Consider the following 17471-nt stretch of genomic DNA (forward strand, 5'->3'; position numbering starts at 1 on the left):
ATCTAAGGGCAGGATTTGAGATTATCTAGTGTACTGAGGGATATAAGATCAGACCACAAAGCAGTATAATGACTGACTGCAATTCATCTTTACCATACAGGTCTTACCCTTCAGGATTCTTCCTTAAATTCGGGGTTGGTTTGCCAACCCTGGGTTTCTACCTTAAATGAGTCCAGGTTTTGACATATGTTTCTGGGGCCCTTTGAGGTCCTCAAAGCCACAGATCAATTTCTCAGTTGCTTACTTAAAATCACAAAATATTCTCAAGGAAAATGGGCTTTTGTGTGCTAACCTTACCTCTCTGGGTACTTAATTTACTACACTTTTTTTTTGTTTGTCTCTGAGACAAGATCTCACTCTATCACCAAGCTGGAGGGCAATGGGCACGATCATAGCTCACTGCAGCCTCAGTCTCCCAAGCTCAAGTGATCTTCCACCTTGGCCTCCTGAGTAGCCGGGTCTACATGTGTGTACCACCCCGCCCCCCAGCTAATTGTTTTTTATTTTTAGTAGAGACAAAGTCTGGCCATGTTGGCCAGACTGGTCTTGAACTCCTGAGCTCAAGTGATTCTCCTGCCTTGGCCTGCCAAAGTACTGGGATTATAGACCTGAGCCACCATGCCCAGCCTATCACAGATTTTTTGACTGGCAATTTCTCACTGATTTATTTGCTCTTTACTGTTTTCAAAATATTTGTTTTTATTATTTTGTTCAGTTTTTCTAGTAGTCCTCCTTGAAAGCTCGGCCTGAGTTAGCTCACTTGCCACTATCAGAACATCTGAACTACTTCTTCCTTTTTTCAGGGCTGCAAAAGATTTCAACAAATGGAGCTACCAGGATTATGTAAACGATCCCATACTGAAAAAGCTGTTTCCAAACTTTTCCTGTCTGAATGAATGCCAGAATGCATCCCTTGAATGCATGTCATTTCACAGGAAGATAGAAACTGTGGGTCTTTCCTCCTTGCATCCCTTGCATCTGGTGTTGCCTAGCACATAGGAAGTCCCCCAAAAATAGCTGTCAAATACTAGACAAATAATGAAATTGCAATTTTGCTCGTTCTAATCACAGATTCTTTTGTGTTGTTGGTAATAATTACCAGCTGACTTTCTTCCATCCATCAAAGAGCAGGGGGATCAGATGGCCCAGTCTGGTGTCACTTCAGTCTGACACCATCTTGACCACACTTGTTTGTTTTCTTATGTCGTTCTTTACAGTTCACAAAAGGCGAGCAGCAACCCCATATATTCAGGTATTTTACCAACAAGATACACCATCCCATCTCCGCATGATCTCAGACTCATTCGCCACAAAGTAAAGGGGCTGGAATGTGTGATCTAGAGGTACTTTCATCTTCAAATTACAATTGTCCCTCAGTATCCCTGGGGGATTGGTTCCAGGACCCTTGGCAGATACCAAACTCCACAGATGCTCAAGTCCCTTGTATAAAAGGTAGTATTTGCATATAACCTACGCACATCTTCCTGTATATTTTAAATTAGCTCTAGATTACTTACAATAGCCAGTACAATGTAAATACTATGTAATTAGCTGTTAGGCTGCATTGTTTAGGAAATAGTGAGAAGAAAAAGGTTTGTACCTGTTCAATACAGATATGACCATCTTTTTTTTTCTCTGAATATATATATATATATATATATATATGAGACATTATATATATACATATATATATATATGAGACAGGGTCTCATGCTGCTGCCCAGGCTGGAGTGCAGTGACACAATCACACCTCACTACAGCCTCAAACTCCTGGGCTCAAGCAATCCTCCCAGCTCAGACTCACAGTCGCTGGAATTACAGGTGCGTGCCACCACACCCAGCTACCTTTAAGACTTTTCTGTAGAGACGAGGTCTCACTCTGTTGCCCAAGCTAATCTTGAACTCCTAGACTTAGGCAATCCTCTCACGTTGGCCTCCCAAAGTGCTGGGATTACATGTGTGAGCCACTGCACCTGGCCTGTTTCATTTTTATGAGATTCCTGTATCAGTAACATTTATATAATATCATATATGTTAATTACTACAAGGACTGGATATGTAGTATTGGTTTGTTTGTTTGCTTTTTGAGATGGAGTCTTGCTCTGTCGCCCAGGCTGGAGTACAATGGCGTGATCCTGGTTCACCGCAACCTCCACCTCCCGGGTTCAAGCGATTCTCCTGCCTCAGCCTCCTGAGTAGCTGGGATTACAGGTGTGCGCCACCATGCCCAGCTAATTTTGTATTTTCAGTAGACATGGGGTTTCACCACATTGGTCAGGCTGGTCTCCAACTCCCGAACTCGTGATCCGCCTGCCTTGGCCTCCCAAAGTGCTGGGACGACAGGCGTGAGCCACTGCACTTGACCTGGATATGTAGTGTTTGAACCGAAAAGCCAATCAATTCTCCTGGATAAAGAGTTTATCTTGGTTTTCTCTGAGACTACCTGAAATCTCTACCATTGGGTTTCTTGTAGAAAAGTGGGGACACCTATATGGTTATTTCTGGCTTAATACCGCTTCCCTTAAATCTCTGTATGATGTTCCACCTACAGGGGCTGTGGGAGCTCTGCCCTGTCTGTGGGACGAAGCAGAGAAGCAAGCAGAGCCTGAAAAGAAAAATTATCCACCATGACCAACCATCTCCGAGGAGATAGGATCAAGGGACAGGCAGGGAGAGGTGAGCGCTAGGCACCTGCAGCACTGACGGGGTGCTCTCAAAATGTTACAGAGAGAAGAGAAAGATAACGTCAGAGCACAGTCAAGAGCACTAGTGCAAACAAAGTTACTTCTTAATTTATCTAACATCTGACTTGCTTTCTGGGAACAGAAAATTATGGCTGTAGGAGGGGATGGAGCTGGGACAGACAGACGGACAATGGCTGGACATGCATGGCTGTCCCAGGGGGGAGCTGTGTCAGAAAGGGCCCGGCTCCTGTCACCGCTGTGGTACCCAACTTTCTTCTCATCCCCTCTTCACAAACATATGAGAAGCCTCAAGCCTCCTGAAGGAAATTCCGTCTCAGATGAGCCGCTTTTCAGGACGCGTGTGACCGGGTTCAAGTCAGAAATCTCACATAACCCAAGTGAATTTTTCTCCTTGCTGATGCTCTAATACTAATCATGGTTATTCTATCATAATTGGATGTTTCTGTCTTGTATCATTCCTATAAATATAAAATGAAGAAAGCCTTGGGAATGACATGGCTTATTCAATCAGCAGAGCCTGCAACCTGAACGTGGACCCAAAAGTTACTCTTTTGGTTTTGAATTTTCCAAAGTTTGATTTCCAAATTCTTGATTTTTCAAAAATATCAATTCAGCAAGACACAGACTCAAATTAAAAATATATATATATAAAAACTGGACCACCTGTCTGTATTACTTAAATAACCAGAGCGCTGATTTTTCACCAGTGTGCCTTTTGCTCATCTAGCTCCCAAACACACTTCCAGGTGATACCAAGAGAGGCTAGATCATTATCTATCAATAACACATTTGCCTTCTTCAGCGCATTTTAAAAGGCAGGAATAGAAAACGAAGTCAGAGAAAGGACATGAATTTGCCTGAGGAGAGCTCCCTACGAGGGAGGCACAGTGGCCTGCTGACAGGGCAGGTGAGGCTTCTTTGAGGAACTCACAAGAGGTCGGATTCACCCGGACTCTCTACTAGGCCAGCAGTGAGTGGTTCTTTTCTTCATTTGTTTTGGTCCAAGGGCCATTTCAGGAAAATTTACTGGCTGGTTTTTTTTTCCCCCATTCAAAATAAAAGTACTGGTGGGTGTGGTGGCTCACACTTGTAATCATAGCACTTTGGAAGGCCAAGGCAGGTGGATCTCTATAGAGCTCAGGTGTTTGAGACCAGCCTGTGTAGCATGGCAAAACCTCATCTCTACAAAAAAAATATAAAAATTAGCCAGGTGTGGTGGCGCAGGCCTGTGGTCCCAGCTACTTGGGGGATTGAGGCAGGAGGATCGCTGGAGCCTGGGAGGTGAAGGCTGCAGTGAGCCAAGATGGCTCCACTACACTCCAGCCTGGATGACAAAGTGAGACTGTCTCAAAAAAACAAACAAAAAGAAAATACTGAGTCTTGTAGAAAAAATATTATTCCTTCAAAGTTAAGATGACCAACAAGATAAGGCACTGCTGTTAGCACTAACATCCAGGCACGTTTAAGAAGTAGGAATGGGGAGGTGCTTTTTAGCGTTTTGATCATGAAAGCAGGCTGCAGTCTAGGACCAAGATCCCCATTCTAGATGATCTTGACCTTCTGATAGAAAAGAACCCTCCAATTTCACATTTTCCATCTGGCCTAGACGAAATTATGGGATACTTTTGGACATGGGTATCCTTCATTCTTTCAACAGCAGCTTGCAATTGTTTTGTCCAACTCCTAGATGCACTTCAAACTGTGAAATTGTATAAGACAATCTGCCTTCAAGAGACTGTGACACTCTCTCTGATTACCAGTGTGATTACAGCAGGCCCAACCCATGTGGTCTTTGTGAGCCACACACCACTGGCCCATATCAAACCCCTTCACCATTCTGCCCCTGTGACAAACCACTAAAATATCTTTCTGGAAAAACAAAACCAAACCTCTGGAAGTTACCACATTAAAAACAAGTAATCTTAAGAACCACTTTCTACAATGTAGAATTTCCATAGAGGGAAAAACTAGGACACTGTTCCGTTTGCTAATAACTTTCCTTTGACACTTGTATCCTTATTCAGCTGATACTTACCAAATGCCCATAGGAGCCAACTACAGACCCCTGTGCTTTCCTTTATGACAATGAAGTCCGACACTCACCCTGGCGAAATGGTCGTTTCCGAGAAGCGTCTGCAGTAGGACAGGCAGCTGCTGCTCCAGGTGAAGCTTAAGGCAGAGCTGGGTCAGCTCCTGGCGGTCCAGAAAGCCGGTCCCTGTGGTGTCACAGCTGCTATAGACTTCCCTGAGCTGCGAGACATAGTGGTTCTCTTCTTCATCCATCCCATAGCAAGCTGGCAGTGTGCAAGGGAAGAAGAAAACATCAGGACACTTTCCCGCCTCCTCTCCCATTCCCACACTGCCGGTGAGTGCCGAGCTACGTGGTCCAGGCAGGGGTAGGAGCTGGCATGTGGGGAAGGCACCAGGGACCCTTGCAGGGCCAAGCACAGTGGGAGGACTGAGCTCCACCCTTGCAGGAGAGGCCAGAGCAGGTTAACAGGGAGTGAGGATAAATAGTCCTTCAGTCGTCAGTCACAGGAACTAGAATTTCTTTGTTGTATGAAAAATATCCATTAGGCCAGGTATGGTGACTCACGCTTGTAATCCCAACACTTTGGGAGACAAAGGCGGGAGGACTGCTTGAACCCAGGAGTTCAAGGGTGCGGTGGACTGTGACAGTGCCACTGTTCTCCAGCCTGGGCAGCAGAGGGAAACCCTATCTCAAAAAGGAAACTATTTTAGAATAATTAGAAAGTAGAGATATGTAGTATAAAGAAAACTAAAACCATCAAAAGTTCCACTACCATATAAAAACACTACTATTAATATTTTGACCAGCATACAATCTAATTTTTTTGTGGAGGGGAGACAGGGTGTTGCTCTATTGCCCAGGCTGGAGTGCAGTGGCACAATCTCAGCTCACTGCAACCTCTGCCTCCTGGGTTGAAGAGGTTCTCCTGCCACAGCCTCACAAGTAGCTGGGACTACAGGTACATGCCACCACTCCTGGCTAATTTTTGTATTTTCACCAAAGACGAGGTTTCACCATGTTGGACAGGTTGGTCTTGAACTCTTGACCTCAAGTGTCACCTGCCTTGGCCTCCCAAAGTGCTGGGATTACAGGTGTGAGCCACCACATGCAGCCCAGATTAATTTTTCTGTATACATGTACAAATGTAGTTTTTTTCCTTACAAGGTTTTCTTTCTTGTAGTAAAAAGGCAGTAAACATTTTACTAAATTGTACTAAATAAAAGTGCTTACAATAAGGAAAAAAAGGAAACTCTAATAAAAATATACAGAGGATGTTAATAAATCACAAAAGAAATATATATAATTAATAACCATCTAAAAATGCTCAAATTAAAACCGAGATATGCTATTTGTAACTGTCAAATTATCAAGACTAAAAATCCTGGATGCCTATTGTAAGCAGGGATCTCGCCCACTGCTGGAGGAAGGAATGGGCAAACATTTCTGGGGGGTACTTTGTCTGTATATGAAGAATACTTAAAATATTAACTGTCCGAGTGTCTCACTTACATGAAATTCCTTATATTTAAGAAAACAGAGCTACAGACAAAAATGTGAGTTCATCAGAATATTATTTATGTAAGAACAGGAAAGAAAATAACCTAAAATATCCAACAGAAGAATAGTTTGTCAAATTATTGTGTATTTATATGACAGAATATTAAACAGTCTTGAAATTCACATTTATTTATTTTTGATTGTTTAGAGACAGGGTCTCACTCTGTCACCCAAGCCTGGAGTGCAGTGGCACAATCATAGCTCACTGTAACCTTGAACTCCTGGGCCCAAGAGATCCTTTTGCCTCAGCCTCTCAAGTAGCTGGGACTATGGATGCATACCACCCTGCCCAGCTAATTTATTTAAATTTTTTTTTTACCAAGATGGGAGTCTCACTATGTTACCCAGGCTGGTCTCAAACTCCTGGACTCAAGTGATCCCTTGCTGTGGCCTCCCAAAGTGCTGGGATTACAAAGTGTAAGCCACTGCACCCAGCCGAAAATCACATTTCTGAAAAATATTTAATGGCATGGGCAGTGTAGAAGAATAAAAACTTTTTTTTTTTTTTTTTTTTTTTTTGAGACGGAGTCTCGCTCTGTCGCCCAGCCCAGGCTGGAGTGCAGTGGCGCGATCTCGGCTCACTGCAAGCTCCGCCTCCCGGGTTCACGCCATTCTCCTGCCTCAGCCTCCCGTGTAGCTGGGACTACAGGCGCCCACAACCGCGCCCGGCTAATTTTTTGTAATTTTTAGTAGCGACGGGGTTTCACCGTGGTCTCGATCTCCTGACCTTGTGATCCGCCCGCCTCGGCCTCCCAAAGTGCTGGGATTACAGGCATGAGCCACCGCGCCCGGCCGAATAAAAACTTTATAATAATAACTAATACACTTACTGGTCACTTTACATATAATAATCCATTTATGCCTTATAACAATTCTACCAAGAAGTTTCTGCAACTTTCAGGAGGAAAATATATTTTTAAAAAGGGGAAAAAAGAAACAAATACACCAAAATGGTAAGAAATGCTTTCACTGGCCCGGGCGCGGTAGCTCACGTCTGTAATCCCAGCACTTTGGGAGGCTGAGGCAGGTGGATCACGAGGTCAGGAGATCGAGACCATCCCGGCCAACATGGTGAAACCCCGTCTCTACTAAAAATACAAAAAAAAATTAGCTGGGTGTGGTGGCAGGCGCCTGTAGTCCCAGCTACTCAGGAGGCTGAGGCAGGAGAATGGCGTGAACCCAGGAGGCGGAGCTTGCAGTGAGCCAAGATCACACCACTGCACTCCAGCCTGGGCAACAGAGCGAGACGCCATCTCAAAAAATAAATAAATAAAAATAAGAAATGCTTTAATGGTATTACACATTTATATTTCCTATGTTGTATATTTTTATATCTCTCAAAAATTTTAGAACAAGTAGAACACGTTAGTAACTAGAAAATGTTACTAAAACATAAAAAACATTAAGGCCCTAAAGACATTAAGATAAACCACATAAAACCACCAATATTAGGCCATCATTCTGACCCACAAAAATGGCAATTTCACACGGTTCAGCCTATAAGGTAGGCACAACAACTAAGGAACAATTCTAAAAAACAGAAAATATAAGGAAACAACAAGATGAAAAGTCAATCAAACTCATTCATAATCAAGTAATTCGTAAACATGACACAATGAAGCAACATCCCTTTCCAGTAAGGCACAGCACAGTAAATGCCAGTTCTATATAGATGTCACTTTAATGTGGTGGGTGGCATTTACTCGCCATCATCCACATGGAGTAGGGAGGTCGGAGTCAGAAGAAGAATGTATGAGGAGTTGAAAATCTGTTCAGATCAGCTCTCCAGTGGAAAATGTGCATGCTCCTCATCTTACTCAGGAAAATAATATAATCAATGATATAAAAATTAACGTTGGGCAGGTACGGTGGTGTGAGCCTGTAGTCTCAGCTTCTCAGAAGGCTGAGGCAGGAGGATAACTTGAGCCCAGGATTCAAGGCTGCAGTGAGCCATGATCACACCACTGCACTCTAGCCTGGGTGACAGAGCAAGATCCTGTCTCTTAAAAATTAATTAATACGGTTCCTCCACCGCGGCCCATGCGAAGGTTCCTACTATGGCTTCCAGCGGGGTCCCGGTGAGCGCTGCTGGCTCGGCTAATGAAACTCCCGAAATACCGGACAACGTGGGAGATTGGCTTCGGGGCGTCTACCGCTTTGCCACAGATAGGAATGACTTCCGGAGGAACTTGATACTAAATTTGGGACTCTTTGGTGCGGGAGTTTGGCTGGCCAGGAACTTGAGTGACATTGACCTCATGGCACCTCAGCCAGGGGTGTAGCCAAGTAGACAAATGGAATCCTGTGCTGAACCCGAATCTTCCAAAAAACAGCCTACAATCTGTGACCACCACAAGATGTGCCCTGATGGCAGCTGAAGTTTGATTCAGATGGGCACTTTTCTTCCCTCTCCCTGCCTAGTTTCCTTTTGTTCCTTGAGTCCATGCAGAATTCCATTCTCTGGTCAGCAGACAGGCTTAAGCTAAAGTATGGCCTCTGTTCTATAAAGTTCTGTACATAGTTCCCAAGCTTCTGCAGGGGGTGATCTTTGCTCTTGTCCTGAGAAATAACAGTGCTGTTTTAACAAACATTTGAAATAAATACCGCACACAAAGGCAAAAAAAAAAAAAAATTAATTAGAATCTTCACGGTGACATTAAATTGATTGTAGAAAGTGAACACAGCTGACCTTTTAATTAAACACCTGTTGATAAGCTGTAAAAACAGTCAGTATCTACACTGAGAATGAACAAACCGGTTCATAGTCTCAGACGGCGTGCAGGTGAAAACGATAATCTGCTCAGCATCTGCAACGGCCTGCCCTATTTGCTAATCAAATTACTCAACCCTTCTCAGACAGGAGTACACAGAAGTTCAGACAGGGCGAAGAGGAGTGAACTGTGAACATCTGCCTCCTCTTTCAGACTGTTTTGAGATGGTAACAAAGAAAATGGACAGAAAACCATAAACGATAAATCGGAAAGCAAACAGCCTGGCCAACATGGTGAGACCCCGTCTCTACAAAAAATAGAACTAGCCGGGCATAGTGGTGCATGCCTGTAGTCCCAGCTACTTGGGAGACTTAGGTAGGAGGATCACCTAGAGGCCAGGAAGTTGAGGCTGCAGTGAGCTGTGATAGTGCCACTGCACTCCAGCCTCAGCAACAGAGCCAGACCTTGTCTCAAAAAAAAAAAAAAAAAAGAAAAAGAAAGAAATGAAAAAGACAGACAAGTGGTAAAATCCAGAATGTGAAAGGCAGGGAACGGGGAGAGAGGGCAGAGTGGCTGGTGGAAGGACCCCAGGCGGAGGTGAGCAGGATGCCTCCAGGGTTCACTCAGCCCACCAGGGCCCAATTTCCAGCCCTTTCCTGTGTCTCCAAGAGTCATGAAAAAAACTGTTTTGAAAATTCCTCCACTTTTTTTCTATTTTATGTTTAGTTGTAACCAATTCAACCATTTAAAGTATATGAAATAAAGAAAACAAAATAAGCCTGTCCCTCTACCCTCCCTGCTTCCCAGAAGAATCACTGCTTGGAACACAGGCTTTGAGATCATTTCTAAGCCTCTAGAACAGATGGGCGGTGAGGCACACGCACGTACATAACACACAGACACACATGTATATACATACTTATGTATAATAAGTATAACACTGAATACATTATTTTCCAACTTGTTCTGAAACTTGCACTGAGAGATCGTTCCCCGTCTCCCCCATTTAAAAAAATACAACGCGCTCTTGTGTGCAGGGCTGTAACATGATGTATCTAACTAAGTATTCTCAGAGAGACGGGTAAATCCAGGGTTTTCTCTTACATCACCTCCTGCTTGTATGGGCATATGTAATCTGAGGGGCAGGGGAGAAGACAAAACCTCCTGCATCAAACACCCCTGCTCCTTCCTCTTTGTGAGCTCTGAAAGGCGTGAACCAACCACTGTTTCCTGCTGACCATGCCCCACAAGCCATGCCTTTGGGAAGGTCCAGGAGTGCTTCCCAAACAGCGAGGCTTGGAGGAAACATGCGGCTGGGCTGTTTTCCCAACGTCAGAGGGTAAAAAAGGGATCTCTTCATCTCCTGGCTGTGGGCAAGTCCTGCACCTAAGCCAGTCGGGGGTGCCTGGCCTTGGCTCTCAGCTCTCCCTATACCACAGCTATTTGGACTACACAGGAGAAGGCACCAAATGGGGACTCAAAGTTCTTTCTCATGGGCATCTTTCCCTTTCTAAACAAGATGGGGAAAGTCTCAAATTGGGGCCTGCAGAGCCTTGGCTGCCCCTAGAAGGACAGCTCTCTGTGTGGCCAGGCCTGGCCCATGACACTGCAAACCCTCTGTGGAACTAAGAGAGGCACAAAAAAGGAAAGAGCCTGCCACGGCTGGGACTGCAGGGGCAGCAAGGCTGGAGAATGAGCTCCTTCCCCGCCACCTACAGCAGCTGGGCCCGCCGGTCCCTTCCATGTGTGGGGCTCTCAGGAGGCCCCAGCCACACCACTTCCCTTCCTCTCAGAGCCCCCAGATTCACGTTTCTGAGGCTGGGCTGGGATTTCCAGAAGAGGGAAGGAGCTTCAATTCCCATATGACTACGAGTCAGGCATCCACAGGAGGGCTGGCCAGCAGGGCCGGCGCGTGGGAAAGAGCGGTCCCCTCTGGCCCTGTCTTCGCGGGCTCATGGCACAGGCAGTAGGGCAAGCCCACCCATCTGACCAGCCAGCCCCCAAGGGGACCTGCAGCTCTGCCCCACCATCCCCATGTGAGCAGGGAAGTACAGGCAGCCCCTGCCCCTTCTCAAGACTGCACCGAGCCTTCTCAAGCCCATGGCTGAGTTACTGAGCATTCAGAGCCGCCCCTCTCCTCTCCTCTCCCTCACTCCTGCGTCTCAGACTCTGCCCAGAGAGCAGGTGCTTCACCTACTGGTGAGTCAGGTGTGGGCAAGCAGGTGAGTCAGACACAGCAGGTCTACAAGCCAGTCGAAGACCTTTCTGTGACAATTCACCAGCACATGGCCTAATCCCCATCCAAGACAACATCCAGCCACATTTTCAAAATAAAGGAAACGAGGAGGTACTGTCTGTATTCGCATACACCCAATAGAACTTGTCCTCCCCTCACCCCAGGAAGAGGGCCGAAGCGTCTTTCTGTAGTCTCTCAAATACCCCATGACCAACTTTAGCAAATGAGGCAGTTGGAAACCCTGGCCAGGAAAGCTTAGAAAAACCCCAAGGCTCCACAGAAGACTGCATTCACCTGGAAAGCGGCCTGGCTCAGCCACATGGAACCCCGCTGCAAAGAGGCTGGCCACTTCAAGGGGCTGCCCTGGGATCCAAGAGCCCCAGAACACAGCCCAGGCGACAAGACAGCAGACAAGCCATGAACCCCGCGGAACTGTGGAGGGTCTCAGAAGCAGTGGAGCAGCCTGAAGGTGGGGCTCAGAATTCCAGCGTTCACACACACTCCACTCCCTGGAGTCTGGAGCCGGTGAGGCAGGGAGGATGTGGGAGAGGAGAATAATGAAGGGGCTGAGCCCAACACACACACGCGCACACTCACAGAAACTGCACTACCCGCAGAAGGAGAGAGGAAAGCCACTTCAGCCAGGAAACAAGACTGCTGGGCAAAAAGAACGATCCGATACCAAGGGAGGTTTCCTGGACACTGACATGTTACAGTGGCAAAACAGACATCAATAGCAGGATCAGAAGACAAGGAAAGCTCCTATCAAGTGTACCTAAACAATAAAGATAAAAAATGAGAGAGAAAAAAAGGGAAATTCAAAATCGATTCCATACATTAGTCAAATCAGTGTGGTCCTAGCACAAGCAGACATAGACCCATGGAACAGAAAACAGACCCCAGAAATCAACCCCCATGCATACCGTCAAACGATCTTCAACAAGGGGGTCAAGACCACAAAACGGTAAAAAGACTGTCTCTCCAATAAATGCCGTAGGGAAAACTATAGATATCCACAAACAAAAGAACTCAGTTTAACCCTTCCCTTCTACCACATACAAAAATTACCTTTTGTATAATTTACCAAAGATGGATCAAAGACCTAAATGTAAGACCTAAAGCTATAAAACTTTTTATAGTTTTAACTAAAATAGTGGAATAGTTTTATAAACAGAGAGAAAGCTTCATGATGTTGGATTTGGCAGTGATTTCTTAGATATGTCAGTAAGAGCACAGGCAACAAAAGCAAAGATACACAAAGAGAACTACACCAAACTTGAAAACTTGAAGGCACTGCAGGGCCAGGCTGGTGGGAGCAGGGGAAGCCAAAAGAAAAGTAGGTAAGCTCTAAGTCTATCCTTCTTCCTGGCCCAGGATACACAGTCCTCCTGTGCCCAGCTTCTCACCAGACACCTGCACATTAGCTCACTGCAACCTTGGCCTTATCAGTACTGCACAAAGCCCTCTTCAGCATGCAGCATAAACACTATTCTATAAAATCCCCAACAAAGCTTTGTCTCTTTGCAGTCAGCTCCTCTCTTCCTGCTGTGCCTGTTGCTCCCTTGCAACGTATTTTTCTATTTTCTTTCCGCCCTTCTTACAGGTAGGTAAAAATACCTTACCTACCTGTACGGTATTTTTCTATTTTCTCTCTGCCTTTCTTGGTAAATTCTTCTTACCCCTGCGCTGCCAGCCCCAGATAGTTGCCGCTCAACTGTGACAATAACCAAAAGAGTTCAAAACAGCATCTCAAAGAGATACAGTCATGTATCACTTAACAATGGTGATAAGTTCTGAAAATGTGTTGTTAGGTGATTTCATTGTCGTGCAAACATCACAGAGTGTGGTAGGCATGGCCTACCACAAACCTAGGCTACAAGCAGGTTCGTGTACTGAATACTGGAGGCAACTGTAACACAATGCTAATCTAAACATATCTAAACACAGAAAAGGTACAGAACTACAGTATTATAATCTTATGAGACCACCACTGTATATACAGTCCACTGCTGACTGAAACATTGTTACGTGGTGTGTGACCATACATACAGTCATCCCTCAATATCCATAGGGGGCGGTTCCAGGACCCCTCATGGAAACCAAAATCATAGATGCTCAAGTCCCTCTCTAAAATTACGTAGTATTTGCCTATAACCCATGCATATCCTCCTGTATACATTAAATCGCCTCTAGATTACATATAATACTTAAGACAAAGTAAATGCTGTGTAAGTAGTTGTTATACCATATTGTTTAGGGAACAATGACAAGAAAACAAAAAGCCTCGACATGTTCAGTATGGAGGCAACCGTCACAGGCCTTACTACATTTTTTATTCATGGTTAGTTAAATCCACAGATGTGGAACCCATAGATACAAAAGACTCACTGTACTTCTGTGTACAATGGAATATTATTACACCTCAAAAAGGAGGAAAATCTTGTCATTTGCAACAACATGGATGCACCTAGAGGACATTAATGCTAAGTGAAATAAAGCTGGCACAGAGAGACAAACACCACAGACCTTACTCAGATGTGGACTCTAGAGCAGCTGGCTGCAGAGAAGCTAAGAGTGAACAGGAGTGACCAGGGGCTGGTGTCGGGGGATGTGGAGGTGTTGGGTAGGGGTGCAAAGTTTCGGGTATGACATGAGTAAGTTCTGGCGATCTTATTAACGTGGTGACTATAGTTAATAATAACATTTTATACTCGAAAATTGCTACGAGAGTAGATCTTAAATGTCACCACAAAAAGTATTAAGTATGAGAGGGGACAGATACGTTAATTAGCTAGATTTAACAATTTTATAATGTATACATGTATCAAAACATCATTTTGTACACCATAAATACATGCCATTTTTATTTGTCAGTTATACCTTTATAAACTGGGGTGAGGGAGAAGTTCTACAGATCTGTTACAAACCTAAGCGAATCTAGTTAACATTACAGAACTGTACACTTAACAACGGTTAAGAGGGTAAACTTCATGTTGTGTTTTTTACCACCATTAAATTTAAGTAAAATATATTTTTTAAAAAGAAAGAAAGAAAAATGTTCAAAATATGGTGGCCTGCTTTCTGAAACTGCTCAACTCTGTTCTCCTGTAGCACTTCTATCTGGATTTTCTCCTTGCCTCCCTCTCCCGCAAAATAATCAATCCCAAAGCTCTACACATCCTCAGAAAGCCCAGGAAAGGGAGCCAAGGGAAAGCAAAGGGGAAGTGATTAGAATAATACAACACTTTTCCCAGCACAGAGATGGAAAAGTCATTCCGCTTGAGACAACAAATGAAAAGCACCTGCGCCAAGCACACCCTCGTGAACCTCACAGCAAACTAATGAGTGAGCCCGACAGATGTCCAGAGAGAAGGAGCAGCCCCACATCACAGCAGCAGGGATCAGAACAGCACCATGCCCGCAGCAGCAAGGCTGAAAGCTCAGAGCCAACCCAGGGCCTTCCACGTGCTCAGGGTAGTGGATGACTTTCCACCTATCCAAGAGGCTATAAAATCCACGCTGAGCACACACTTCAGCAAAACAAGGGGTGAACCAAGAAAGTCGAAGACAAAGGCTCACGATCTGGGCTCCATCCAAGATGGGAGGCTTTGGTGTAGGAGCTCAGCCAGGCCAGGGATGGGAGGTGACTGACCCCAAACAGATTGCTGTGTACTGCCCACTGAGCATTTGGGAAAAATAGGGATAGGCTTTTGACAGGGCCGATGGAGCTTTTGGAAAAAATAAGAATAAGTTCATTAAAAAGCGAGCCAGGGCCGGGTGCAGTGGCTCACGCCTATAAACACAGCACTTTGGGAGGCCCAGGCAGGCAGATCACTTGAGGTCAGGAGTTCGAGACCAGCCTGGCCAATATGGTGACATCCTGTCTCTACAAAAATACAAAAAATACAAAAATTAGCTAGGTATGGTGGCGGGCGCCTGAAATCCCAGCTACTCAGGAGGCTGAGGCAAGAGAATCGCTTGAGCCTGGGGGGCGGAGGTTGCAGTAAGCTGAGATCATGCCACTGCATGGTCCAGGCTGGGCAATAGAGTGAGACTGTCTTCAAAAAAAAAAAAAAAAAACAAAACGATAAGCTAGTAAAATCCCAGACAACATCAGCCTCTATAAAGCCAAACCCAGCAAAAGAGTAGAAGTATAATCACGGCCAACCTGTGGGTTCTGCAGTGGACAATGTTATGCAGTGACAACAGCAAAAATGCACAGTGGCCACTGGGGAGCCTAAAGAGTATAAGAAATAACAGCAGAAAGAGGTTCAATTACCGTGTCCATACTCTGTATGCCATAAAACAGTATAGTTAGGGTATGGACATGAGTATCAGGAGAAATGTCTAAGACTGAAACGTGGTTGCCTCTAAGGAGACACATGGAAAGATGAAGGCAACAGAGCAGGGTAGCTGATGTCAACATACACTTTTTTAAACTTTCTGCCTTTCTTTGTTTTTGAAACAGAGTCTCCCTCGTGTCGGCTGTGGTGCGGTGGTGTTGATCACAGCTCACTGCAGCCTCAACCTCCTGGGCTCAAGCGATCCTCTCACCTCAGCCCCCAAGTACCTGGGACTACAGGTGCGAACCACCCTGCCCAGCTACTTTTAAATTTTTCTGTACAGATGGGGCCTCCCTATGTTACCCGGGCTGGTCTCAAACTCCTGGGCTCAAGTGATCCTTCTACCTTGGCCTCCCAGAGGGCTGGGATTACAGGTGTGAGTCACCACACCTGGCCTGAATGTTTTCATTTTTAAGCCATGTGAGTATGTTATTTGACGAAACAAAAACTGACGTCAAAGAGCCGCGCACCTGCTGGCTCTGCATATGCAACACAGCAGTGCTCCTGGGGAGGCGTGAGGTTCATTATGGAGCCAGTCCTCCCCACACACAAAAGTAAAACAGAGTACAGAATACCGGAGTAAACACTGAACTTCACAGATGCAGCACCGCACATGCACAGCAGCGTGGCTGTCAGGTAGCACCACCCTCTGCGGGGGACAGGGGCCCGTCACTGGGAGGCCCCCTGGAGGGACGGCCCTGGGCTGCTGCCGGTGGAGGGTGGTTCTGGGGAGGAGGAACCCAGAAATGAGCTTTGTGCCTTCACCGTCCCATTGTGTGGGGCGCAGCTACCTCAGGACACTGTCTCCTTCAGGCCCACGGTGGCACCACAGGCCACCATTAATGGGGATCCTGACAAGAGTCGAAATGCACGTCACGTTAATTGCACATCTATACTCGCATGCTTGCCGCTTGGTCTCTCTCCCTCCCCCTTTCTCAGGGACCCAGCCTCTACCGGCCCCAGCAGCATTCATGGGACCAACACGGTGCCCCGCCCAGGCTGGGGACTTCCCTGGGGTTGGAGCGTGGCTTATCTGGGTGAAAGACACCTCGGCGTGAGATGCTGGTGGCCGCCCCTGGCCCATCCCAACCCCGCAATGCCACTGGAAGATGAACATGTGTCGCCGAATGAAGGGCAGGGAGGCATGGGCGTGGACTGTGCACCTCTGGCCCTGTCCTGAGAGGGGACTCCTGTGGTCGCCAGGCGAGGGGAGCTCTGTTTCTGTCCAGCTTCTTCCTCGGAAAGCAGGGGCTGAGAGGGGTGGGCTCCCCTACCTCTGCTGTGGCCTGTGGTCCTATGAAAAGGCCTCGCTCCTGGACAGTGGACCACCATGGAAGGAAGGAGTCTGCCAGGTCCTATAAAAATACTGCGTGATATATTTTCTTTCTTCCCCCACAACATAAATTACACCCACATTTGCTTTCCAGAGTTCTCTCAGCTCACCCCAGCTTCCTCTGGGTAAGGAATCCTTTGACGCCCTGGACCTGGTATAGACGGTGGGCAGCCCTCAGGGGCACAGCCAGGGCAGACATGGTCCTAGGCTGCCATGTGTGGCTGGCCAACCATGGCATGGCCTCTGCTTCCAGGCATGGACACGGCCTGTGCCCAAGGTCACAATGATGGGTAGGGCTGGGGAGCACAAAACTGGGGAGCATAGGGGTGGGCAGCACAGAACTGGGGAGAGCACAGAACTTGGGAGCACAGGGCTGGGGAGCACAGGGCTGGGGAACACAGGGTTAGGGAGAACAGAGCTGGGCTTCAGGGTGGCAGCAGAAGACACTTGCCAGCCAGGGCTCTTGGGCTGTCAGCTGCTGCTGGAGAGGCCCTGCCCACTGACCTGCAGTGTTTGATCAAATGACATGAGTGTTGCCCTTAGTGACCGGCAGG

The 17471-nt window shown here is 46.3% G+C and overlaps 1 protein-coding gene and 1 pseudogene across 14 annotated transcripts in view; one reads left to right on the forward strand and one right to left on the reverse strand.

Moving 5' to 3' along the window:
* LOC105486721 (ninein like) overlaps nucleotides 1-17471 on the reverse strand; it is a 175883-nt gene that overhangs the window by 67149 nt on the left and 91263 nt on the right. For 13 of the 14 annotated variants that reach the window (XM_071079766.1, XM_071079760.1, XM_071079763.1 and 10 more), the window contains one exon: nucleotides 4809-4999. In XM_071079766.1, coding sequence (XP_070935867.1) covers nucleotides 4809-4988 — 180 coding nt within the window. In that variant the 5' untranslated portion in view covers nucleotides 4989-4999. Of the gene's footprint in view, nucleotides 1-4808; nucleotides 5000-17027; nucleotides 17053-17471 lie in introns of those variants that run through there. The other variant, XM_071079767.1, reaches the window with a different exon arrangement.
* Nucleotides 8318-8926, forward strand: LOC139358532 (mitochondrial import receptor subunit TOM6 homolog pseudogene; annotated as a pseudogene).

Source organism: Macaca nemestrina, chromosome 15 (assembly GCF_043159975.1).
Source record: "Macaca nemestrina isolate mMacNem1 chromosome 15, mMacNem.hap1, whole genome shotgun sequence".
NCBI classification, from domain to species: Eukaryota; Metazoa; Chordata; class Mammalia; order Primates; family Cercopithecidae; genus Macaca; species Macaca nemestrina.